The 26,586-nt window shown below is 37.9% G+C and overlaps 1 protein-coding gene across 1 annotated transcript in view; it reads right to left on the bottom strand.

Annotated features, from left to right (window-relative positions):
- Window positions 1–26,586, bottom strand: part of ARHGAP42 (Rho GTPase activating protein 42) — a 156,533-nt gene that overhangs the window by 117,562 nt on the left and 12,385 nt on the right. Inside the window, exon 2 of the mRNA XM_042838774.1 lies at window positions 5,631–5,726. Within this exon, the coding sequence (XP_042694708.1) occupies window positions 5,631–5,726 (96 nt within the window). The remainder of the gene's footprint in view (window positions 1–5,630; window positions 5,727–26,586) is intronic.

Below are 26,586 nucleotides of genomic sequence, written 5' to 3' on the forward strand. Positions count from 1 at the left end.
ATAATGGTAGAAACAGATTTTAAACAAATACTTCAGGCTCATCATACCCTGACATTTGCTGAGTACCTCCCATAATTAGTTACTATTTAACATTTGTAAATAAAAGTCGTCCATCAGAAGTAGTAAGGAAATTCTGTCCTCGGATTCATATCTTGCACATAGCTGCTTTTAAAGATCACTTAAAAAGTTAATCTCAAAAATCATTCTCTCAACCAGAGGGGAAAAAGAAAAAAAAAAAGCAAGCTGTCAGATCTTGACAGGTAACTGTGGAAAAACAGCACGCATTCACTCTATACAAATACACTGAGTCGCAAATAGTTTTCTATGCTAATTTAAGACTCAACCCCTTTTCCACACCCATCTGAAAAACGCCTTTAGTAAATATGCAGGTCTTTAAGCTCCACAAGGTCAACAAATTCAAGTAGTAAGAACAGTATTGAGATGGTGCCTATGGTAATGAAATCCACCCCCAGAAGCTCCACCTTCAAGGTGGTGGCAAAATCTACCTGTCCCTTTGGTGTGCGTGAGCCAGCAGTATACCAGAGCCACTGGAATTCATTTCAGAATTATCTGATGTTAGGTAACGTCATTCAGAAATGTGTTTACAAATGTCAATTCACTGAAGAGGAAAGACTATTAAATAGAAAAAGAACTTTCCTGAACTTTCAAATTAACCTCCAGCAATTAAGGTGATGATTTTCAAAGTGATTCAGACAGCAAATGACTTCATAGAGTTTAAAAATTAATTTTGAATCAGACAAACTAATTTAAGAAACCACTGCATGCTACATACAACAGAAATACAGTGGCTTAAAATTGCAACTGTCTGGAGAACTTTTCAGTCAGCTTTCTGAAGGCCCTGATGAGCTCTCTAAGCAGTTCCAAAAGACAGCACATCCTAATGAGAAGACTGCAATGCCCATATATTGGTTTGTTAGAATTTGCTTTCACACACTTTAGGTTAGCCTAAAGCTCCTATAAATTCTCCTTTTTTTCTGTTTTAACTGTATTAACTGTGATAGGACAAGGGGAATGATTTTAAATCGAGACAGGGGAGGTTTGGGTTAGACATTAGGAGGAAATTTTTCACACAGAGGGTGGTAACGCAATGGAACAGGTTGCCCAAGGAGGCTGTGGATGCCCCATCCCTGGAGGCATTCAAGGCCAGGCTGGATGTGGCTCTGGGCAGCCCGGTCTGGTGGTTGGTGACCTGCACATAGCAGGGGGTTGAAACTCGATGATCACTGTGGTCCTTTTCAACCCAGGCCTTCCTATGATTCTATGATGCACACTTTGTACCATTAAATATGCCATTAGTCATGTCTAAAAGTCAATAACCTTTTACACTGCTTTAAGAAATGGGAGGAGGGAAACATCCTGACCTTTATTTTTAATTTTTTAATTTTTTTTTATTTCTACACACTAATTACTGAATGCAGATCAATTTGCTGCTTTGAATGATTGGATGTTTGTCTGCTGACAAGCTCTGTATTGAATGCCCAGTAATAAAAAAAAAAGGAAGACTGAGCTTCTGGCATGGTTGCTCAACTCAAAACAAGAGAGCCTTAAGACCAGAGCAGTGGAGCTTAACAAATACCTGCTGATAAAGGTTTCCTTCTTTCATTTTGTTTTTAGTATTTTTAAAAAGTCTTTCCTCCCCAGTACGTTTTAGCTCCCAAAAGGAAAATAGCAAATTTCAGAACTTCTAACCTACTCCTTGTTCCTTAATTAAAAATAACAATTTTTAACAGGCCATCATCACCCTATCTTAGGGAGAGGAAAGCATCAGCTGAAACATTGTTCATAATATAAACCTGTGAAAATATATTTGTCTTCATGTAAAAATATATATATATATATCAAAATCACTAGCAAAACAGCACAAACACCTTCCAGTGCTTTTTCCTAAATAGTACACGCTAACATAGAACAGATATTTAAGTAAAATGCATCCAATGTCATGGCTGAGGTTTGGCTTTCCCCTGAAGAGTCAGTGGAAGGCCTAAACATACAAAAGAAACAGAATGTACTTATTTGTCTTGGTTTCCTTTAGCTCCAAAGAGCACAGTCTTACATTGCTGATTTTAAATCTTACTAATTTATGATAAATCTCAATACAAAATAGATAAGAACTTGTTAAAGAAACAAGACAGAACAATGACAGAATTCTCCTCAACTGTTAACTATTTTTGTCTGTATCAGCTACAATCCAGATAGCAAACAGAAAAAAGGATGATAAGAACAGGGAGATTCCTGCAGAAGGAATTATGTGACATAAGCTGGATAGGAAAGAAGGAGCTGGTGAACCTTCTTGCATTATTTATGCCTGCACAGTGTAAAATAAATAAATAAATAAATTTTTAAAAAGACACTTGTTCATTAAAAATACAGTTTTGCACTTGTACGCGTGAATCCAGCTTACTTAAAAGTACAGAGACTTGTAAATAAAACACACATTTTCTTACGGAAAACTCATTGCATTCTCTAATTGTGTATCAGGCAGAAACTGTGTACAGTGCAATTCATCTTTAAAAGGCAAGAAGTGATACTGTCATTCATTATTTAATACTGAGGAATGCACAGCTATTAAGATGAAAAACTCTCCTGTGTCAGATTGAACTGCATTAAGCCTTCTTTATAGTGTTAATGGTTAATGATTTTAGTGCTAAGATGCCTCTTTCTGCACAAATTTCAATCACACAAATAAAGAGTGCTTGGCTGAATCACACATGATGGAAGCTAATATTCATGTTCCATTAATCAGTAATAAGACCTTTGTAACACTGTGGATCACATGCTGCCATATGCATTTCAAAAAAGAGGAAGAAATAACACGGATAACAAGTGCTAGCAACTTATTTTTTTAATTACAAACTGTATTTGTCAGCAGAAAATTTGAGAAAAGTCTTTATAGCATAAATTCTTTATGTTCACAGTTTGGAAAAAAAAAAAAAAAAAAAAAAAAGTAGAAAATCAAGTTATATTTGATTTGAGGAAGAAGCCAGCCTGGTAACTGAAGGAAATCAAAAGAACAGCTTACAAGATGTGCATAAAATGTCTGATTCTAGCTTGAGCATGGCACATCTGACAGTGGCTGAGTAGATTAATATTGGTAACTTGCAACAAGGCAGAAACTATATATAAAACGCTTTATACATCTACAAACACATTTTTGTCAAAGAAGAGCATCACTTCTATCAAATAATTAAACATTTGGAAATAACTATTAAGAAATCATAACAATTAGAAGGCAAAGATGAGAATTAAAAGAAAAAATAAATAAAAAGCACAGCTGGATGAAATACTAAATGGATGAAAAATAAATATGACAAATGGTATCACAATTCTGCATATATTGAGTGCTCTTAGTTATGTACCAGGAACCTTCAACTCTGGTTTCACTTAAAAAAAGAAAAAATTCACAGAGCCATCAACTCAGTTCCAATATTTGTTACAGTTTAAAAAAAATAAAAATCCTCATGCTTCATTTTTGAAAAAAAGTAGAAAAAAAAGTCTGACATTCTGTCAGGAGAAGCTTTATTCAGAAGGTAATATTAGCATGCCACCATGCTTGAAACAGCATTTTAAAATCTTTATTATGTAGCCCACATGTGGATGGTATTTTTGTACAAAACTCGTCAAGTTAGAGTATCATTGGAAACTGATGTAAAACCTCCCAGCAGCATTTACAGCCATAGATTTCCTTAAAGGAGGTGAAGGCAGAAGTCACAGAGAGCAGGATTCTTCTATACAAGGCTGTGTTTGATGATAAAAAAAAAAACACAAAAGAAACCATCGAGCTGGTTGGGACGTGTTAAAGATACGAACAAATTCTAGGTCACTGCTCTAGGGAGATCAAAAATTGAGAGCTACCCTATAAAAGCACACAGTACCAGTCACGTTCTGTTAGACTTGTATTTGATTCCTGTCAGTTTACCTTTTACTCTTATAAGCTTCTTTGATGCACACGACAATCCATCAGGCAATGCTTGCCTTAGAAGCTAGAAATCCCTTCTTTGAAGCTCCAAGTGAAATAAATCAGCTGTCAAGCTACATGAACTTGTTTTTTTTCTAAACAGTTTTAAATGCCTGTTTAATGTCTAAACAATAAAATGTCTTGTCTTTTCTACACTTAGGTTACCAGTAAAATGAAAGTCCTTTGCATTTTTGAAATGCAAAATTTATGCCTTTAGAAAAATAAAAATGGACCAAATCTAAGATATAAAATTGAGATACTGTAGATTTAGTTTAAATGCATAAAATATGTAGAAGCTAACTTTTATCAGCCAAGAAATAATACAGAATGCCAAAAAAGTGCATACATATGAGTCTTTTCAGCATATGTGCATTTAACAAATCAGAAAAGAAATAAATCACAGGACAAAGTACTGTATTGAGTAAATTAGCATACAGTGCTTCATGTCCCTGGACAAAAATGTTCTTCTATTTTCTTGAATGTTTTAAAATTCAACAAAGGGATAAACATTCACACTAAACTACTAAATTCTATTACTAAATTCCACCCTTTTCATACTCCCCTATCAATTTCCAAATGTGTACTGCACTATTATGTTCCATTGTTTTAGAAATCATCTTGAATGAAATCACAAAGTAAATATTTAATGTAAACATAAAACAATTTTAAATTTTAAAATTTAAGCTCGTCAGTAAGTGAGCAAATACGTTAAATACGTTTTTGTTTCCCCTCAACATTATGAAGACACTTTTTTTTTTTTTTTTTTAAATTTTAAAATCCTACATTCCCTATTGTAGTGCCAAACTACTTATTTTTAGGAGCAACTCTTCAACAACCAGTTCCCATTGTTTTGAGAGAGGCATGGGAGGAACAAGGTACCTAACGCTCACAATACGAACACAGGCATGTTGAAGATGGATCAGTATCCAGGTTTCTCATCAACAGAAGCTGGAGCACTCCAGCTGCCTGAAAGCATTGCAGTAACTACAGCAATGCTCTGGAATAAAGAGCAATGGGATTTCTGAATGCCAGACTCAGGTGTAGCTCTTCCATCTGCTGAAGAAAAATTATTTTGAAGATGCTGAAGAGACTTACTTTCAAGACAAGCTGAGCTGTTCAGTTTTGTGAGTGCCGAAGTTCTGGGTGTGCAGAGACAGACCATTAAGCAGCTAGTAAATTTTACTGGCAAAAACTCAGACAACTATATACTTTGGAATGCACAAGCTGTAAAGAACATATTCCTGTTTTTAGATCCTTAAACACTTCCTCCGTCTTACTAGGTACTTAAGTGTTTCTTGCAGAACCAGGTTAGCTCATGGGAAACTCACATACCTTTCAGTATCCCAAAGAAAACTGGAAATTAAAAACAGCAGCAGGATTTAGAAGATTCACAGCTGACTCAGCTGACAAACTCATATGAATTCTTCAAGCTATGAAGAACTGAACTATATCATGAAGCCATAGGTTGTCAGTGGTTGTTTGTTGTTTTTTTTGTTTTTTTTTTGACAAGTCCTTTTAAAATCTTGCAAGCGTCCCACGTTCTGAGTCCTTTCCATTTTTTTATTACATGCACCATTAAATAGTACTTTGCCTCACTGTAACAATAATATAAGAAACATACATGAATTTATGAAGTATTGCAGGAGACACTTACCAATATTAATTTCATCATCAGTTTCAGCATCTCCAATACACTCAAACTGGAAATCTTGCAAGGATTGTGAAAATTTTTGCACTGCCATGGATAAATCTAAAATTCAAGAGAAAGAAAAAAAAAACAAGAAAACCAGTGTTATTCCACCACCACTTCTTTGAAGCAATTCTTCATTCATCTTGTTCACAAACTTTCCTTGCTGGTAACACTTCTTTACACAGTAACTTCTTTTAAAAATTCCTATCGCTATATAAAATCCAACTACTTGACGTATCCCAGAAACATGCTAGATGCCAGATTTTGTAGACAAATACATACATTTTGTTGATAAATGAAGAACTGCTATAATTATTAAAAATACTATATATTAAAGAAAAAAACACATTAGTGTCTATTGGTAAATCACAGATGTAAAATACTACAATTGTTTAAAAGTTCAGAGACTGAGACAAAAATAACAGTAACTTCTTTTACGCATGACATTACAGAAAAAAATTACATTCTCACTATTCTAATACACCAACATTGGATAATCTTACACAGAAATTTTTTTAAAAAACATCAAAAGGGGAAAAAAAGAATGCCTGCTAATTATACAGATGACCCATGGTCTTTCAGCACTGTTCTAACTGAATTACACACAGTGGATCTTAAGATTCAATGAAATAACAAAAGAATCCAAACCATATAGCACAAAAATTCATTAGAACTCTATACATTCCAGCAAATCATATTCATGAGCAGAATATCATGGTAACCACATAAACCTGTTCTTTCCTTCATTAGGTGTACTAATGGTAAATGCAGAGATGAATGTGGTAACAAACACAGTCAAGATTTTAAAATGTTATCAGCCTAGATGAGCCCACAAAAGCAGCAAGAATTATCCATGTCCTTGACGTCACATATATGTTAACTGTTTAAAAGCTAGAAAAGTTTACAATTAAGAGTCTGATACCTACTAAACCTAATCTAAAGACATGGTGGGGTTAAGACACAAGCAAAAGACAAGTCACTGACTCTGTTCCAAAAGCACTGTGTATTCCTCTTAGGAAATCTTCCAAAGCCTGGATGTGGTCCTGGGCACCCTGTTCTGAGTGTCCCTGCTGGATCAGGGTCTGGGCCAGATGGAGCCAGAGGTCCTTACCAACCTCAATGCACTGCTCTTAGAAAGCGCTAAGATACTCATCTAGCTGCACCAAAACCCTCAGAGCTGAGGCAGAACTGGAAGACTGTATTTTATTCTTGCATGAATAAAATCTAGTGTATAAATGTAGATATTGGCCTAATGTCTGATACCAAGACATAAACACACACACAGACTTCTCAATTTTAAATATCTCCAACAACAAAAAACATGCCACTGTCCTAAACAAAATAAGAGCTGAAAACCTTTCTAAATCTTTTCAAATCAGGATCCACACAATAAGATGACTGCAAAGATTCTTCTGTAATTGAAGGTACCCATTACCAAAGGTCACAGTTCCTATCAGGATTTTGCCCTGCCACTGTATTTGCTCTGTGTCTGCTGACACTGCTGACAGGTATCAATGAGCCAAAAAGCATTCTCTGACCTGAGGCTGATAAACAATTTCACATGCAGTTTCCTGTGTGGAAGAAATGTCCTGGAGATGTTGGTTGACACTTGGCTAGATGTGGGCCAGCAGTGTGCCCAGGCATCCAAGAAGGCCAACTACATCCTGGCTTGTACCAGAAACAGTGCAGCCAGCAGGAGCAAAGAAGTGATGGCCCTCCTGTACTCAGCACTGGTGAAGCCACATCTTAAGTACTGTGTTCAGTTTGGGGCCTCGCTATAAGAAAGACATTGAGGTCCTGGAGCATGTTCATACAGGCAACAAAGCTGGTGAGGAGTCTGGAGCACAAGTCTTATGGGAAGCAGCTGAGGGAGCTGGGATTGTTCAGTCTGGAGAACAGGATGTTCAGAGGAGACCTTGTAGCTCTCTACAATGACCTGAAAGGAGACTGTGGTGAGGTGGGGGTCAGCCACTTCTCCCACATAACTAGCAACAGGACTACAGCGAACGGCCTGAAATTGCACCAGAGGAAGTTCAGGTTGGATGTTGGGAAATTTTTTTCTCTGAAAGAGTGGTTACAAACTGGAATGGGCTGCCCAGAGAGGCAGCGGAGTCACCACCCCTGGAGGTGTTCAAGAAATGTGCAGCTGCAGTAGGGACGTGGTTCAGTGGGAATACTGCTGACAGGTGAACAGTTGGACTGGATGGTCTTTGAGGTCCTTTCCAACCATGGTGATTCTATAAGTCAACAGAGTGCATCAGTCCATGAATGGTTATATCAGAAAAATAGCTAGGATGTACAGAAATGGGTAAACCAAATCTGTATCTTACTGATAAGCAGAACAGAATAAAGGAAAAAAATCTCACCCCTTATAAGGACAGGTGTTCCCCTTCCTTCAACCTACGATCTGGTACCTCCCTGAATAATTAAAACTTCTAGAAGATTAGAAATAATTGGAAATAAAATTAGCACAGAAGCTTTTAAATATCTGTCCTAGTTGATTGTTTCTTTGAAAAATTTAGAAAATATCCTTCTTTTAAAAGAAAATCGTGAACTCTAACAGTAAGAATTGCTTAGTAATTACTTACAATATTTGAAAGTCAAAGCACAGCAAATTCAATACATATTTCCTTTATATATGCATATTCCAACTGCATTTTGAAGATTTAATCATTTCTAGGCATGGAATAAAAGAAAGAATTTTTTTATTTTCTTTAGATAAAAATATGTTGCCTCGACAAAACCTCCTTAAATCTGCTTTCCATCATTTTCTCTACAAATCCGGTTTTTATTCATGAGAGACACTGTCCTTCAAATACTGATACTGGTAATAGAATTTGTCATCATGCAAAATCACCTGTAGTTTCCTGACATCTTAGCAAAATATACCACATTTTCCATTGAAAGCCGTGCAGAATTAAATTACTGCATCCTTACAGAACATCTCCTACTGTACATGAAAATTTTATTATTCATTACATTAACAATTCAGAAGCTAAACACAAACTGTCTCCTACTGTTACTATAGAAGAAAACAAAATCAATCTTTCTGAAGATGTTAAGCACTCTGTGTTTTATGCAAATATATCTGATTTCTAAGTAACATACTGTTCTACAGCTGTTAGACCAAACTTCAGTTGGTATGCAACATGTTGCTCTCAGTTTAAAGGACCACAGTTGAACTGCTAGCTTGTCCACCAAGTCGCTTCACTGAATCCTAAATAATTCTGCAAAACTGCTGCACACCAATTGTGCTGGAAGGAATCAACAGTCATAAGGTGGACAAACAAAAAAGATGGTCTGTTGTCAGCACTATCAGGATGGACAATGCTCTCAGAAACATAGTTTGATTTTTAGGTGATCCTGTGTGGAGACAGGAATTGGACTCAGTGATCTTTATCAGTCCCTTCAACTCGAGACACTCCATGAAAGTATAACAATTAAGTATCACTAATATGAACGCAGATTTATTTCCTCTGGACAATCTACTAAATGTACATAGAAAGGAAGCGAGGGAGAAAGGACTCTACCCTGTCACTCTTCTCCACATACAATGTTCACTGGAACAAGTGTCAAGGGAAAGGAAAACAATTAGTAAAATAAACGAGGTGGAGTCTCCATTTTATATATGAGATTAGTCATGCACAGCTGCTGATCTTTCACTGTGTGAGCAAATCAGTGTTAACGTTCTCCTACGTTTTGAACCTGAAGAAAACATATTTAACCCAACTTACGAAAAATGTAATAAAAATTACATGGCTCATCAGATAACTTGCTCAAATCATCCAAAATGATACCAGTTGGAGACTTCTGACTCCAGATGAGATCTATTCTAATAGCTTGAAAATCTCTGAAGATGTTGTATTAAGGGTACAGCTATTAAGCACTGCAAAGAATACATGAAGTTCTAAAGTCAGAGGTTTCTTATAATGCTTCGTTTAGAGATTCCGTACAAAGTTCATTTTACCTGGAAATATTAAACATATTATTCTGCAGGAAATTACTGACTTACTTGGCCAGCTTCAGAGAGGCAGCAATAGGATTCTGTAAGCACTCAAAGCTCTACACAGCAGATAAGGTACCAAAACTGGACCAAGCAGTGCAATTATAGTTCTGTTTATCATCTTCTTATGCACATCACCACTTTGACCTGTTACCTATTCATCTGTTCCCAGCAAAAGGACAAGCTGGGAAACAAGCAGGTTGTCTGTCACAGATCCAAGAATTCAAAATTGAATTAGACCTGATTTAAGAGCCATTGCCTCTTCAGGACAGGCAAATAATACCATGAAGAAAATGAAAAGAGATAGAGCATAAACCCTTTCCAGCTTTACAAGATGTCATTTATAACCATACATCCCAGAATCTTAATGTCATTGAGAAATCTCAATGCATTCTGCTTCTTGCAGATGCAGAAATGTCAGTCACTATTTAAATCAGCTTTTTATGATCTATAAGCTATGTAGCAATGCAAGAGTCACTCTTTCTCGTCTTCTAGTATGTAGATCTTAGTAGCCATCTCCACCTTTTTTTCTAGTACACATTAACTAGAATTTTCCACTTAGCCTAGGATAGAAATCTCTTCAGAGGAAAGTCTGCTGATGTTCCAAGTTACTACAAAAGCCTCATCAGCTTTATCTACCAGCAGTATCTGGCAGTACAAGTCCAAGGGAAGCACAGTCACTCAAAAGTCTCCAAGATAATGTAAGTCTTGTCCTTGTTCTTCTAGAGGCACTCAGTGCATACTCCCTGGATGCCAAGGAAAGAATGAAAATACGCTCCAAACTACGGAGGCTACTGGAGTGGTCTTCTAAATGGCACTTTCAGCTGCTCTTCACATTCCTTTTCCAGCAGTATTCACCCCTCCATGTGCCATGTGCTCCCCAACCACACAGAAAGACTACAGTCAGGTGAGCAGTGGTGTAGGTAGTGCAGAGCAGCCATTTGCTCTGACACATTTAGGGGAGGAGGTAACTGAGGTGGAGCTGACTTCTTTGGTAGGGCTGAATCAAGTCAGTCAACCAGCTGGGGGAGTTCATGGAGTTTGGTCAGTAGTACTGAAAAGTACTCAGAGAAACACAGTAAAAATGTGGCTGGAAACAGTGAAAGGATAATTACAGCTTAATCACAAGAAGGTCATATAATAGCAGTGTTAGATACAGATGCATATAATACAAAATATCAGTACCATAACACTAATGAAAGAACAGTAGAAGCCATCACTTATTCAGGAATATTACAAAACACATTTCCCTAATGGAAACCACTTCTTCCTGAATCTCTGATTTCTTCCTGAACTTTGATATTTTTGATCAATCTTCTTAATACATATTTAAACAAAAAGAAGTTGACAAAAAAATGTGTCATACTAGAGGTTGGGTTTATTTAAGATTTACATTACTTCAAATTGCCAAAAAAAGGGGGATCTAATTTGAACTGTAACACTTTAGGTTTCAGATAAGTAAATAAGCTAAATAACAATTGTTACTAATAATTCATTTTAGGCTTCAGTTAAAACTTAACATGCTGGGAATAATAAGATAAAACTAAGAATTACTTTCACACTATAACTGCTCTTCAATTTTCTTATCCTAGATTTGTTAAAACATTGAATTCTTGCCCAAGGCCTGGAGGAAGAAGAGGCAATATGTTGCAACAAGGTGATGAAATGATGGATACATTACCTGAAAGATGAAAGACTGAGTGTGTGAGTTGTGGCACAGCCCTTCACAACAAAGACTAAGCTCTACTGACAATGAAACTTGAAAAGATTTGCACAATATCGTAAACAGTCAGATTTCTTTTGGTGGGGATATGAAGGTTGGTTGGCTTTGCCAGCTTGTCAGCTAGAAAAACAGCAGCAAGTTGACATCATCCACACAGGAGACCAAAAAGCTCCAAGAGCAAAGGTTTGGGGGGCTTGCAAAGAGCTCATGTCCCTGCCCAAGTAACAGCCTACAACAAACTGTTCTGAGGACACATCAAAGGGCTCTTGTTCACTTATAAAGATGATTTCTTTAGGAAATGAAATTCCAATAAACATCATTCCCCCTGAGTGATGTCAATCATTCTGGAAAAACTCGGTGTCTCTCACCAGGTTAATGAAGAAAAATAGCAGCTGGAATCTAGCAAGAAGATTAAAGATGCCCAGATGAACTCCTGAGTACAGGCAGAAATGCAGCAAGCTGCACTTTAAAGCAGACACTGGCTAAAATAGTAACAGCGGCAGCTCTGATGACCCAACACAAAGTTATTGCTGTTGGGCTCTCAAGGCAGCATAAAGGAAAGGGCCATGGCTGAGCAGAGGGGGCAAGTCAGCAGTCAGCTGCATTTTGGGGTAGCTGAAGACTGGAACAGAGATTGAGCAGAGCTATCTTCAGTTTCAAGCCTCTAGGCTGTTTGCTTCCTGTGTTAGGTAGGACTGAAGAAGCACCGGGTGGCCTCTCCTTATCAGCTCTTCCATTTGGAACACACTGACATACAGGTTAAATAGAACCTGAGCTACTCAAACAGAACAGAGCACTGAGAAACTGAAAAATGTGAAAGCAGCAGCAGGAACTGAATGATACTGCTAGTATACTTGATAAAATGGCATGATAAAATACAGACAACCATTTACTGAGGTAACTGACTTTTATTCCTTCTCAGAAACTGAAAATGAACGACTCACTTTTTTTGGTTTTTAATTGCTTAACAGACACATTCATTTTCTTGATTTATTCCATAAGTAATTCTCATCCTAGAAACAATTATTCTGGCTAAGTTATCTAAACACTTGAAAAAGTAGATTCATAATAGAGACGTTGTCATTGTGAACCAGCAGCTATAAGCGTGATTTGCAGCATTCTTACTGCACCAGAAGACATGGGCAAGGAAACATTTAATGATTTATGCATGTAAAAGGAAAAAAAAGAAGGGGAGGGAGGGGAGCAGCAGTATTAGAAGTACAAATTTTCATAATATTATTTAGTCAAGAAAATAGTTGTGAGATACATGTATCCTTAAACACTACATAATATGCTTCTTTATTGTGCAGATGAACCAGGAATTGCCTTGGTTTTGTTACTTTATACAGGACAGAACTTCAAGCAGGCAAGCTAAATCAACAGCCAGAAATAAGCTGGAGGAACAAGAACACCCCACTGAGAAGCACTGAACTTCAACAGCTTCTGTGTTTGCTACAGTCAATTTGATTGTAACTAGAACAAGTCACAGTGGGACAACTTCTTCCACATCACAGGCTGCAAACACAGCAGCTGGCAGCACGGTTATATTTAGGCAGCATGAATGATTAAGCAGTTAAAAGCAGTGATCATACAAGTTTGTGTCTATCACCATTACACTTCACGTTCTTCCCTGCCTTGAGGGCTTTCTCACTAGAAATTCCAGCTTCACAGCTGTTGATCTTAATTCAGAAAACAGCACTAAAATGCATTTTTTTTAACCTCTTTCCAGTCTTCATAGTTCACTATTGCTTTAGAATGAAAAGAAAAATAATAATGAAAATCAACTGCCAAGGTAACTCACATAGAGAAAAGTTTCCAATTTCATACGTATGACAGAAAATCAGCCCAAACAAGGGGATCTGTAAAGCAGCTGTAAATTCACCCAAAGAACTGGTGCTGACCACAATGATGTTGTCACACATCTCTAAAATGCAATTAATTCACTCAGCTCTACATGTTAAAAGAATTCTGGGTTTTGCTGCCAGAACAGGTAATCCCAGCTTAATAAAATATCTGCACTGTAACACCAGGACATGCCCGCATCACCTACAGTTAAAAAGCAAATTAAAATGCATGCTAACGTTCCTTTAAAATACAAACATAAATCCATTAAAACCAGCTGAAAAAGCTTCTGCCACCTTTTGTTGTCACTTTGGTTTTAAGTGACTTTCCATCACTGGAGTCTTTTCCAGAGCATGGGGTATTGCTTGTGGCACTTCTATTCTGAGAAGTAAATTTAATGAATTTATTTACACTTCCATGCACACACATACATTTGTTATTCTTCATAACTGAGTCGAATTAATTTTCAGATCAAACTTTTCTGACTGTCATAGGAAAAAACAAAAAACAAAAACAAAAAAAAACAACAAACCACAAACAACAACCCTCTTATGAGGAATTGCATTTTTTCCAAATTTCTACAGAAGCATTTAATTCAGCCAAAGCCAGGGCAGGCTGGCACAGCAGAGAGCCTCTCTGCAGGGCACATGGAGATCATGCTGGCCACTGGCCATAATGCTTTATAAAGAAGCCACAAGAGAAGACCACAATGGGATACAGAGCCCAGTGTCCAGAGCCAAAGGTTTTTCAGCACAAGGGCCATTGCTCAGCACTGACACAGAGTTTTGTTGTTGCTGTCAATGAACTCTTTATCTCCTCTCTTTGCCATTTGCACTGGTTTTCAGGTTATTTGCCAACTTACTATTCATGGAACAACGCAATGCAACTAAAATAAACAGCCCTCCAGCCCAACAATTCCATGTTGCTTTTCCACCTTAGGCTCAATATTTTGCTCTTTCACTTCAGGGAAGCTAATTTCTTTCTCATCATCTTCAGGGAACAGACATCAACAGACTATATCAACACATAATCCGTGCATTGCCTCATTCCCCTGGGGTTAAACAAAGCACTACAGCAGTTCACAAATTTTCAGTGTCATCTTCTTATTCATGTATGTTTCCATGAGAAAAGTGCACAATTTACTTTCTCATTCTATTGAGCACTGAGAAATCTCCCTGAGCAAATGTAGCAAAAACCCTGCTTTCTTAACAGTGTGATGCAAAAGCTATTGGAAAGTCCATATCTCCAACGTGATTTATAGCTAATTATTACAACTTCTTCAAAACCCAACTCGCTTATGTTAGAGACTTCCAAAGCACTTGGAATATTCTTAACATTTGTCTTCTGATGAAGTGATAAATCCAACACGTTTGTGAAAACACCCCAAGAACGCTGATGTTTAACGAGACAATATTGTTTTGGCCACATTTACACTGTACTGAAATACGCTCTCTTAATAAAATCACACTAAAATGCCCCAGCAGTAAAACTTCTCAACCAAACAACTTTATAGTGTCAAAAGACAAAATTGGTCATGTTCCATCCCTCTTTCTACTCTTCCCACCCCAGTTCTGTCTGTAAATGCAGAAAGCTAATCTTACTCATCTAAACAGAAGAACAGAAAGAATTTTAGCTTCGTGCATAGAAGCCATAAAATCTATACGAATAACTCTTTTGACTTTACACAGTTTAAAAACATGAACAGAAGAAACCATAACTGAAATCCTTTGCTTTTAGTGAGCATGTTCGGTGAGCACAGATCCACAGCACACCACACAGCACATTTTGCAAATCTGCTTCTCTAAAGGTCAAACTTAAATGGAGCTTGACAGTTTCGCTACGTTAAGTGGCGTAATTCTGTTTTGTTTCAATATTCCCACCTCCTTGCATTTTAATCCTTATTACTTCAGTTCTACAAAATCCCCTCTCTCCCACTACTTTTGTTCGTATGACTGAATGTTCAACAACACTGCAGTATCTGATTAGAAAACAAACTGACTACACTGGGAATTACCAGGCGCTGAGCCTTCCAAGCCTAAAACCAAATCCACAGAGTTAATGCAACAATAAAACCTTTACAAGTGACTAATCATGAGGTTCAAAGCAGAAAGCAAAGTTGTCCTTCACTACCAATTGTAATTTTCTGCATATTTTCCACAAATATGACCAGAAGTTTCAGAACGCAATTGGCTTCATGTTACTTCTTAAATCATAAACACAGGCTGCAGGGTACAACCTGATAATAATGTTAGTGCACTATTATATTTTTCTAAATTATACTCAAATAAAACATTTCCATACAATGCCCGTTTTGCAAACACACCCATTTTCACCCACTGAACTTCTCATCCAAGAGCCACGGGATGGATTCCAACACGTGCAGAGCCATATATGTGAGAGAACAATAATCATTATTTTTTTGGTACTGCATATTCATGTACACAAAGTTTTTTCCTGAATATAAGAACACCTCCCTGCCTCTTTTCATTCTAAAATTACAGAAAATTGGCACTTACTCAGTATTTCCCTTGCACCCACTGACAGAACAATTTTCCATAGCTCTGGTATCAGAAGATCCCAACACCCGAGTCTATTTAACCACTCAGGAAAGCATGACATGAAACATTCCTGAAAAGAAGCTCTGTCTGCTTATAGCACATAGTAAATAATTGCTCCTGACTCTCCTTATTGTTTGCAGGTTTATCTAACATTCACGTTGCTCACTTCAGTGGAAAAGTTATATACAGCTCACGCTGCCTTTCCTTACATGTAGCTATGCTTTCCAGAAAGCTGCAGTTTGACAACCTCTCACTATGCAGGCTAAAGGAGTCTGGCTGTGGTGACCCCAAGAGGCAGCTGACCCACAATCACAGAACCTCAATTCATATGAAGAGCAGATCCTCTGTTCATAAACCAGTTCTTATGGTACAAAAAGATATTGATATAATACTGGGTAAGAGCTTTGAGCAACAACAGATCAATTAACTCAGCGCAAGTCAGGGCTGCTTATGCACTGTATACATCTTATTTTTATCCTTTTTTTCAAATGCAATTAATTGCCATTTTCTTTTATCACTTATTCGAATGACAAACAACCTGGAACAGCAGTCAACATAAGATTATAGCAAAAACCTAGAAGGCTGGAAAAGGCTAGAAGACATCAATTTTTTTGCCCTGTAATTCTGTTATTATTTTTTCATATTTTCTTCTGCATCACTTTACATGAACTTCTGCACAGTTTTCTATCCAGGTTCTTAAATTTTATTCCATGCAACACTGCTTTGACCCTCAACATACTTTCTCTTGCTCCTTCTGGGGATTTTACACGCTCTTTAATGATCTTCCACATTCTTCCTCCACCCCACAGATGTTTGTTTATTTCCCAGAGCAGTGTCAGTCTTTCCCAGTGAGCTGGAGCAGCAGTGCAGTCTTCTCTTTCCCCCCAATCTCTTTCTTCGAAGCATGGTTTTTATCGGGCTTGCTGCTGTCATTTCTCACTCCTGGCACATCCCAGAGAATGCAAGCAGGCGGAGAAGTATCGCAAAAAAAGCAAAGAAAAAAAAAAGCACAGAAACTAAGACCAGATGCTGCCAGAGGTTGAAAAAGCAGAAAGTGACTTCCTGTCTAGCAACCCCAGAGCTGCCAGAAAAAACATGGGAATTCCCAGATCCCTAGCACAATATAAGATACGGGTGCATCTACTTTTAGGGTCTGATTTCACTAGTGTTTTAAAATACAGAGTTTTCTCTGTTCTTGATCTAACAAGGAATCCAGAAAAAAAAAATTAAAAATGCCCATGTCTATTTATACACAGCAAAAAACAAAGCAGTATATGATAATACAGTTTCATAATACACTTCAAGCTGTTGTAACGCATTCAGAAAAAGCCTCAGCATGCAGGCAAGCTTGGTTCTACCATTTGCACCTTGTTCTATGTGGATGAATCTTCCCTACTAAATGTACATTCAGGGAAAAAATAAAAATTAAAAAAGGTTAGAATTGCTGTGATCTAGTATGAGCATGGAGCTGTATACAAACTGCTTCCAGGAAAACCAAGAATAAATCACTGCAGCAGTCACTCCATCGACGTACAGATTTTTAGCAGCAAAAATTTCTCCAGTGCATCTTTAAGTGTTTGTACGTGCCATAATTCTTGCACTGGGTAATTTCTCCAGTTCTGAAAAGACAGCTGCTGGAAGGAAGATCAGCAGTATGGGCCGGGGCCGGCGGGGGAGGCATGAAAGCACTTATCAAGGCATTTGAGAGCAGCGAGCTCTTGGAACAACATGAGAGTCAAGGGTCATGGGAAACAGAAGCTTTGCTCACCCTTCTTCCTGGCAAAGTCTTCTGCACTTGGGCAACAAAGTAAAACGTTTTGAAAGAAGAGAAGGAGGAGGAGAGGGGGGAAAAAATCAAAATGTGTATATTTAGGTCATTAAAGAAAAAATACTACCACTTTGCTTTAAAGGAAATGAAACACTTTCTGTATGAAATTCTTTTGAGCTCTTGGAGCTGAGGGATACAACGCTTGATTAGGTTCCTTTGATCAGAAGACTAATATTACAGTCACATGAACTTCAGTACTGCAGATAACAGCACATATTTATTTTTTGCAAAAACACACACAGACACAAGCAGCATTTGTTTACACACTCAGATATGCACTTCCAGACATAGAGGACAGAGCTGAGACACCAAAGTGACTAGTGCATTGAAATGGCTCTGAATGCCTCCATCAAATTTGGCCTGAAGAAATTTCTTGCACTCAATCAAACAAGGAGCTGGCTCGGTCCTTAGCTACTTTTCACTGCTTAGGGAGAATGCATAGCAAACATCAGATTTATACAGCAGACAAGTTCAATACACTCATTACAGCCCTCTTTTACCTTTCAAAAATGGAAAGTATTAAGAAAAAAGATGGAAACATGAAAGCCATGGAAGTACTTAAAATTCCTACAGATATATTTATGAGAATGTAAACTTGCATTCTAGTAATGGGAGAAAAATAATCAAACCAAGCATGCTTCTTTAAATAACAAAATCCACATCCATGAATGGGTCTCACTGTGTGAGCTCCTGTGTGTAGAGCTCAGGAATCAAGCGTTCCCAAGAAGTCTGCAGTTTACCTCAATTTGCATGTGATGCTATTTCCTTTGCAGCTTGGAAATACTTTCTGTATCTTGCTTGCTTTCCAGTTGTACTGCATTCAGACAGGGCAAGGAAGAAACCCCATAAAGTGCAGTAATCATCTAAGTACAATAACGTATCAAGGAATAGGCTGTTTGTATTTCATGGGAAAAAGAAGCATCTCTTGCATGCACTTCACAGCAATCTTGTACTTCTCAAACAAAATAAGGAGCTCTAATTATCTTTTCTGCTCAAGTTTGTCCAGTCAAATGACTTCTAAGAAGCACCAACCAGGCATTCATATATCTCATCTGCAGGATTTTTTATTTTTAAAACTTTTTATCCTCTGGGATTTTCTTCTGCTTTCAGCCCTTAAAAGATTTAGGAACATATGACAACATCCTCTTGTTACCATTCTGGTAGAGAGATAGCTTCTAATTAATAATCTCAGCATCCATTAGTGCCAGTACTGTTTACATTATGGCATTTCTAATGAATTCTAAACTCCTATCACTCACAAGTGAGATTTTGTCATTAAACCATCTAACTAAAAACTCAAGTGTTTTACTACTTTATATTCAGGCCTAGTTAAAAAGCAAATAAAAGATCAGCAATTACTCGAAACTGGAAAAAAAGGACAGATATATCACAACGGCACCCCACCAATCCATAACAGGCTGCATTTGAACATCACGTGTGTGTTTGGTCTTCCTCCTTGACACCATCCCAAAACTGCTGAGAAAGACACAGGGGTATGTGACAAGGGTAAAAAAAAAAGGCAGAAAAATCTTCTTAAAGAAGTGCAATAACACTCGCCAGCCTGAAAAAGACAGCTGAGGAGTCGTAAGAGTTCCAACAAAATCAGAAGCAGTACAGCAATGGTGGCCATTTCTTGAAAGTAAAAACAAAAGGCTACTTCATAAAACAAAAAGCGAGCTCAAACAACATGAAGATGCTTTTCATAAAATGCATAGTTAAATCATCCAACTCTCTGCCACCGGATACTGTGGATATTACAAATGTATGTGGGTTCAAGAAAGGACTAGAGAAGTTCACAGAAGAAAAATCTGTGGAGAGCTATTAAAGGCATAACCTCCTGTTCAGGAAATCTTCAAGCCGCAAAGCACTGGAGGCAGAGGAAGTATCACAGCATTCTTGCCTTGTCTTATCCCTACCCTAGACATCAGTGCTACGTGTGAGAGAAAAGAAAAAAAAAAAAACTAACTCACAGCACAGCACTTACTCATATTTAGAGACAGGATGTAAGGCCAGATAAATCTCGGGCCTGACCCAGTGTGGTTGTTCTTATGCTCTTCATAGGAAGATTTGTACATGTACATTTTGCAGTACACCGAGTGACTCAGGACCCCATCAGCTGTTCACCACCATCCCAGGAGGAGGCTGTCGCTCTCATGGCTGAACCAATTCACCTCTATGGTTAAGTGCTCTTTTAGCTGCTTCCCTGCAGGGTAACCTCCTTTAACCAAATACAATAACAAAGGAGAAGAAGCTATGTTAATGCTGTGACACTAAGGACCATGAAGATGTTCCATTTTGCTGGCTGAACTGTGGGAGATGTTCTTCAGAGGGTAAGTGACGATGGATAGATGGAGGATGTATCGTCTTTAACTGCTCCAAAGACAGCGGAGTGCACTGCTATTCCTTCAGTTATGTTACATGCCTGTCATCCTTCAGCAGAAGCTTGGTTAGTAATCTGTGCTACTGAGCATAATTTTAAGCAGTAAAACTAGATGAATCGGTAGTAAATTAATAGGTGACAAAAGTTGACTTATGCTACCAAGCAAGCATTCAAAAGGCTGCCACAGAACACTGCCCATCCAGCTTCACTCCTGCCACCTTCAGTGCTCACATACATGTATTTTCTTTACCCTTTTCCTTCAAAATTTTTCCTAACTTAGCTCACAGCATGAGGGCAGTCACCAAATGAAAAGCTATTCAACGCTTGTTTTTTTCCCTCAGAGTTCAGTCTTCCTCAATCCTCTTCTCCTCCCTGTATTGCTTACTGCATACCATCCAAATCCTGTAATGAATATGGAATTATCTCATCCTTCATGCAAGCCAAGTCTATAAAGACAGCAAAATAAATGTATTTCTTTGTAACGTGCACCACCATTGCCCTATTTAACAGATGGAGATGCTGAAAGCAAGATTGCCTGAGGCCACACAGCACACTGATGATTAGGCAGGCCTTCCAGGGCCCCCGCTTCATGCCCACTGCTCCACATGCCATTCCTTCAGAGAGGAGACATTAACCAGAGCTGGAAAGAATGCAGCCCCTCACACCTCCCTGTCCACATGAAAGATGTAGCTTCTTTTCTCCCAAAGAGACACAATATTAAAAAAATAAGTTTTATATTAAATAGAGAAAAGAATCCTCTAACTTCATTCAGAAGAAAGCAAAACAAAAAACACTGATTTGATCCATCTAACACAACCCCCTATAGAACATCAGTGCTCCGTATCTGTTTCAAGTTGGTCTCCGAGAACATGAAGAACACAATACACACAAGCTTACTTAACAGTCACTTGCTGACGTGTAGATCAAGCATCTTTTTTTGGAACAAAAGACAGGACAGAGCAATTAAGGTTTTCACAATTGATCTTTGATGTTTACTAATTAGAACAGTTTACATTTAAATAGCTTCAACAGAGAAATATGAAAAAATCTTATTTCTCAAAACCATGGTAACTCCCACTACCTGTGAGATCTGACTCTGTAACCTCGTCAGCTTAATCTCGCCAATCAAGAAAACTGAGCTGCATACTTTGTTGCATACTAGCTCCAAAGGAAGCCTGGGCAGGTTTTCTCCCAGCGAAAAGTCACTTGTTGCCATGTACAAAATGAAACTGGAATAGCTGATAATGATGCTTTGGGAGAATATCCACCCATCTTGTTTATACACACAGTGAAAAGCTTCAGTAAGTCAACAGGTCATTGGGAGGATGAAAGAAAAAAGAATAACGCAGCAACCCTCTGAACCTGAGCCAGTAATTTGTTATTAAGTCTTCATAAAGCAAAATCTGGCATGTAACCCTAAGACTGTACTTTTATCCAAAGAGTGACTGCAAAATTTCGCTGCTGTCACCATGAAATCATTTTCTCTCTAGCATGCCTTAACAACTTGAGCTTGCAGCATCAGGTTTGTGTGGCTCACAGCTCACTGATAGGTTGGATTTCCATTATAGCACACTCCCCTCTCCCTTTCCACAATGAAAAGCACCTCAAAGGATTTTTAGATTCAATTTCAAAAGTCTAGCAGTCCTTAATATATTGACCTCTTTATCCTCAATTTAATACAAGTGGGAATATTTTCTCAAAGTTACAACTTCTATCAAAAAAAGTGGGAAACCTTAGAAAGATTATTAAAAAGTTCTGCAATGGGATGCAATTTTGAAATCATTGATTCTTCTGAAAACAGAATTAGAATTCTCTGTAGGGGAAAAAGTTGTTCATTTATTCTAGGAAATATTTATGGCTTCCACTGAGAAACAGGAACTGAAGTTATAGGGCAAGTACGAAAGACAGATTTTGGAGCTTGCTCTCCAAATGCAGCATGTGAAACGCTTAACTGCAAGGTCTGCTTCTTTCAGTGTGTTCTGTACAACTACTACAATGCTTTTCCAAACATTGGAAGTAAATATTAATCAATGAACAGCCTACAAGTTTTTGTGTTACTCAGGAGAGTACACAAACAGCCAAGTAAAACACCTTCCCCCCAGCTTCACTGACATGAGTTTACAGAGTACATTTAAATATCAGCTGCTTGAGGAAAAACATATAGCATTAAACAGATTAAATATAATTCATTTGCTTTAATCCCTTCATTTGTGAAGTGCCCTTGCTGCTAAAATAGCTAACGGCATTCTTGGCTGCATCAGGCAAAGGAACATCAGCAGACTGAGGAAAGTGATCCTTCCTCTCCATTCAGCGCTGGTGTAACTGCACCTGGAGTCCTGTGACCCACCAGTACCAGAGAGATGTGCACACACTGGGAAGAGCCTGATGAGGGGCCATCAAGACGGGGAAGGGACTGGAGCACCTTTCCTATGAGGAAAGGCTGAGGGAGCTGGGACTGCTCAGCCTGGAGAAGAAGAGGCTCAGGAGGGATCTCCGAATGGTTGGATGAGAAAGTTAAATATTTAATTGTACAATATTAATTATAACCTAGGTAAAGACTGTGCTCACTATTAGTGTGGGAAGTAGTAATTCATAAATAGTATGAAACAGAGAATTAATATAAAGGATGACATATCCTCATTGCACATTATTTTCCTGTTGGTTTTGGAGTACACCAAGAAATATACGCAGGTGTTAGGGAAAAAAAAAAGCACAAATTAACTCAAAAAAGAGTGGCTTACAGTACCAAATTCTCATGACATTCAGGCTGCCTTTATTTTTTTCCTCCTATTTCAACATGAAAAATAAAACTTCCCTTTAAGAAAAACAATCCAATAATAACCCTCAAAAATTCTTCCTTAGCAACAGAATTAAGTTTTCACTGTACGAAGTCTGAGTTTTCCAGTGGCTAACAGATTACACAGTTGCTAACTTTACAGGTTTGTATATAGCTTCCAAAAAATACACCTAAGGAAGTGATTTTAAAATTAATGGATTTTTGCTACTGAATAAAAGAAAAATGTCAGAACAAATTTCTGGGTGTGCACTGAAGTCAGATGCTGGTTTTCACCATCTCCCCAAGAGAAGCAAAGCAGGACGGCTTTAGACAGTTATGACTTCTAGAGGCTTTCAGATTGAAGTTGTGATAGCTTTCAAACGTATGTGTGAGTGACCATCACAAGAAAAATTAAATAGAAGAACATGTAGTGCAACAGCACAAAACAATACAGTTATCTGAACATTTCCTCTTCACTATCATCTGCATGGCTGCAAAAGGCCCTCCTAAACCCCAGCCGGATCAAACTTATCACTGACACAAGTTATTTTAAAATTAAAAGCAGAAGGCTATGCAACACAGATAGCATTCATGCTAATAAGAGACAATCTGAAAACTACAAGATAAAGCTTTTCCCTTCAGTAAGAACTGTACAATAACAGAATGACACACCTAGCATTAACTGGAAGTAATGTGTAAAAGGAAGACTGCTGTAACAAACTCAGAGATATCAGAGGCACGCTACATAGTCTACATTAAAAAGTGACAGGTAGAAGAGTTATTTGTTAGTTGGCCTTTAAAGAATAGCATTTCATCATTTAGTTAAGCACTGCAGCAATCTCCATGCACAAGTGAGCAATTTCATAATACAGACAATTGTGTATCTGAGCTGAATTTTGACCTCAATAAATATGTCTATACTACCATGACAAGTTTTCACAATGGTCCATGGATTGCTTTTTTCTTTTGGCCATGACATTTTAAATCTTAAAAGATAAACAAAAGAACAACGCTATTTAGTTTCTAAGATTCTGAAAAGGCATTATTTGTATAATTCTCCCTTATGAGTACATCTTGAAAATAACAAATCCCAAGAACGAATTCTGAAGCAGAATGCTTCTTCCTTTTTCCTGTCTCTGGAGCACTAAGGGCTGAATCCGGGCTGACAATTTCTGGTTAGCTTAGAAGCACTGTGGTATCTCCTCTCCTTCTGAACACCTCCCACATCATCCCTTCAAATATGTCTCCCTTTTCAAATGGTAGCACTACTATTGAGCTTCTCTCCGTGACTCCTGAGAAAAATTACATTAGTCCCCAAATCAATCTGATATACCAAGGGAATAAAGTAAGTTTTCTACACTCAGTCACAGTACTTCTTTAGAACTCCTTGGTCAATGCCTGCTAACAGGAACCATTTTTACTGCCCTCATCTGAATGATTAACAAATGGAGCAGCCAGCCCTTTCAGCAATTTTCAGTTTAACAAGAAATTATCAGAACTGTGAACTGCAAATAAGAAAATCCCTCAAACAACACAGAATAACAGCTCCAAAACCACTTTTCCTCTTGATATTATCCATTCAAATATTTGCAGATACCTGCAACAAGACGCTCAGAAGACAACTCAAAAAGAGGAAGTGTGTGGCGGACAAACAGGAGGCTGTGCTGGCCTTCAACAAGACCTGGACAAACTGGAGATCTGGGCAAAGGGGAACATAATGAGGGTCAACAAGAGTAATCGTAGAGTCTTGCAGCTGGGGAGGAATAATTGTATACATCTGTATAGGTCAGGGGCTGACCTGCTGGAGAGGAGCTCTGCAGAAAATGACTTAGGGGTCCTTGTAGACAACAGGTTGGCCATGAGCCAGCAGTGTGGGCAAGAAGACCAATGGAATCCTGGGATGCATTAAAAAGAACATGGCCAGCAGAGCGAGGGAGATGATTATCTCCTTCTATTATGCCCTGTTAGGGAACATTTGGAATACTGTGTCCAGTTTGGCACTTCTCAGTTCAGAAAAGACAGGGATCTCCTGGAAAGAATCCAGGAGAGGGCCACGAAGATGAATAAGGGCCTGAACATCTCCTTCATGAGGAAAAGCTGAGATAAGTTCTTCAGTCTGGGGAAGAAAATGCTGAGAAGGGATTTCATCACTGTTTAGAAACATCTGAAGTGTGGGAGTCAAGTGAAGAGGGCGGAGTGTTTTGAGTTGTGCGCCATAGCACAACAAGGGGCAATGGGCACAAACTAGAATACAAGAAGTTCTATATTAATGCAAGGAAGAACTTATTTACTGTAAGAGCGACAGAGTACTGAAACAAGCCCAGGGAGGTGAAGTCCCTGTTTTGGGGGATATCCAAGATCCACCTAGACATTTACCTGTGCAAACTGCGGACTCGATGTTCTCTAGAAGTCCTTTCCAACTCCTACAATTCTGTGATCCTGTGAAAATACTGAAGGATAAGCCCACTGGACTGCTGCTGCAGCTGTCAGTAATCAAAGACTTGAGTTGTTTGTAGCTTCTTTTAACAAGATCTAGCTTTAGTAGATTTGCTGCATAATCACCATTAACATTTCTCTTTCATGGCAAATAACCCATCTCTCTGGACCTCAGAGAAGCCTTAATATTTAAGAGTAAAAGAAAATTAAAAAAATCTGGAGATCAGATTAGAAAGAGGGTTTCAGCAGCAAGTAACATTTTTTACTGTCTTGAAAAGCAGCAGAAGGATGACAACCTTAATTGACAGGGAGTGCAAAGACAAAGGAAAATGAAACGAAGGAAGCACACATTAATGTACATGAAAAAAATCATCTCAATTACATCCAGACAGCAATAGGATATACATTATACATTACGTCAGTAATACACATTATCAAAAAGGACGCAGTCACCATAAAGAACGCAATAGGGCAAGCTACTTTTCTCTCATAGAATAAAAATTACTTTCACCAGGTAACATAACAAAGTATAGGACACAGGACGAGCATTTAGAATAGGACAAAAGAACTCTCCTCCATGCAGCGCACACGTAAATCACAAAACTCATTGCTCAACCTCACAAACTGCTGTGGTGTCCAACAGAACAACTGGTTTCAATAGCAGGTTAGATAAATACATTCCTGAAATAGGGTTATTTGAAGACACTTGGAGGAACTGTAGCAGAATTCTACTGTAATGGAGAAGTCCTCCTACTGTATTAAAAAAAGTACTGTAAAAATATCCATCTGTTTTAAGATTCCGTCCCATAAAAAAAAAAAAACTTTTTAAAAAGTACCAAAAATAAAACAAATCCAAACAACTTTAAAAAATATTATTAAATGCGTTTCAGATAGTCACTTTTTCTTTGTTTTAACTCCAAACTAAAGTCACGTGTGGGAACTAACATGGAAATGAAATGTCTCATAATATGTAACTGCCCCATAAATACACGTACACAGCAAAAGGCAGGCCATACTTAATTACTATCTGTGTAGATAGATACAAGCAGAAGCTAAAGAAGATAAAAGCTCCAAAACCATAGTCTTTATCTTACTGAATAATGAAGAAAATAAGAACTGGTCATACAACCACTGTAATTTTCAGTATCTGCCAAGAATACAGACATGGAATTTGATACAGACAAACTCCAACCCACAAGTGAAGCCCATCACAGTCCATATCCCCATACACTGAACTGAGAATCTGCTGTATCTCCCAAAGGAAAAAATATACCGAGATTTGAATCACTTAATATTTAGAAATTAAAAAAAAAAAAAAAAAACTAAACACAAAAACTAAACAATAACAAAAAAACAAAAACAAAAAAAAAAACC

The sequence above is a fragment of the Centrocercus urophasianus genome, unplaced genomic scaffold, assembly GCF_019232065.1.
Source record: "Centrocercus urophasianus isolate 14NV4802_14NV808 unplaced genomic scaffold, USGS_Curo_1.0 seq_9, whole genome shotgun sequence".
Taxonomy (NCBI): Eukaryota; Metazoa; Chordata; class Aves; order Galliformes; family Phasianidae; genus Centrocercus; species Centrocercus urophasianus.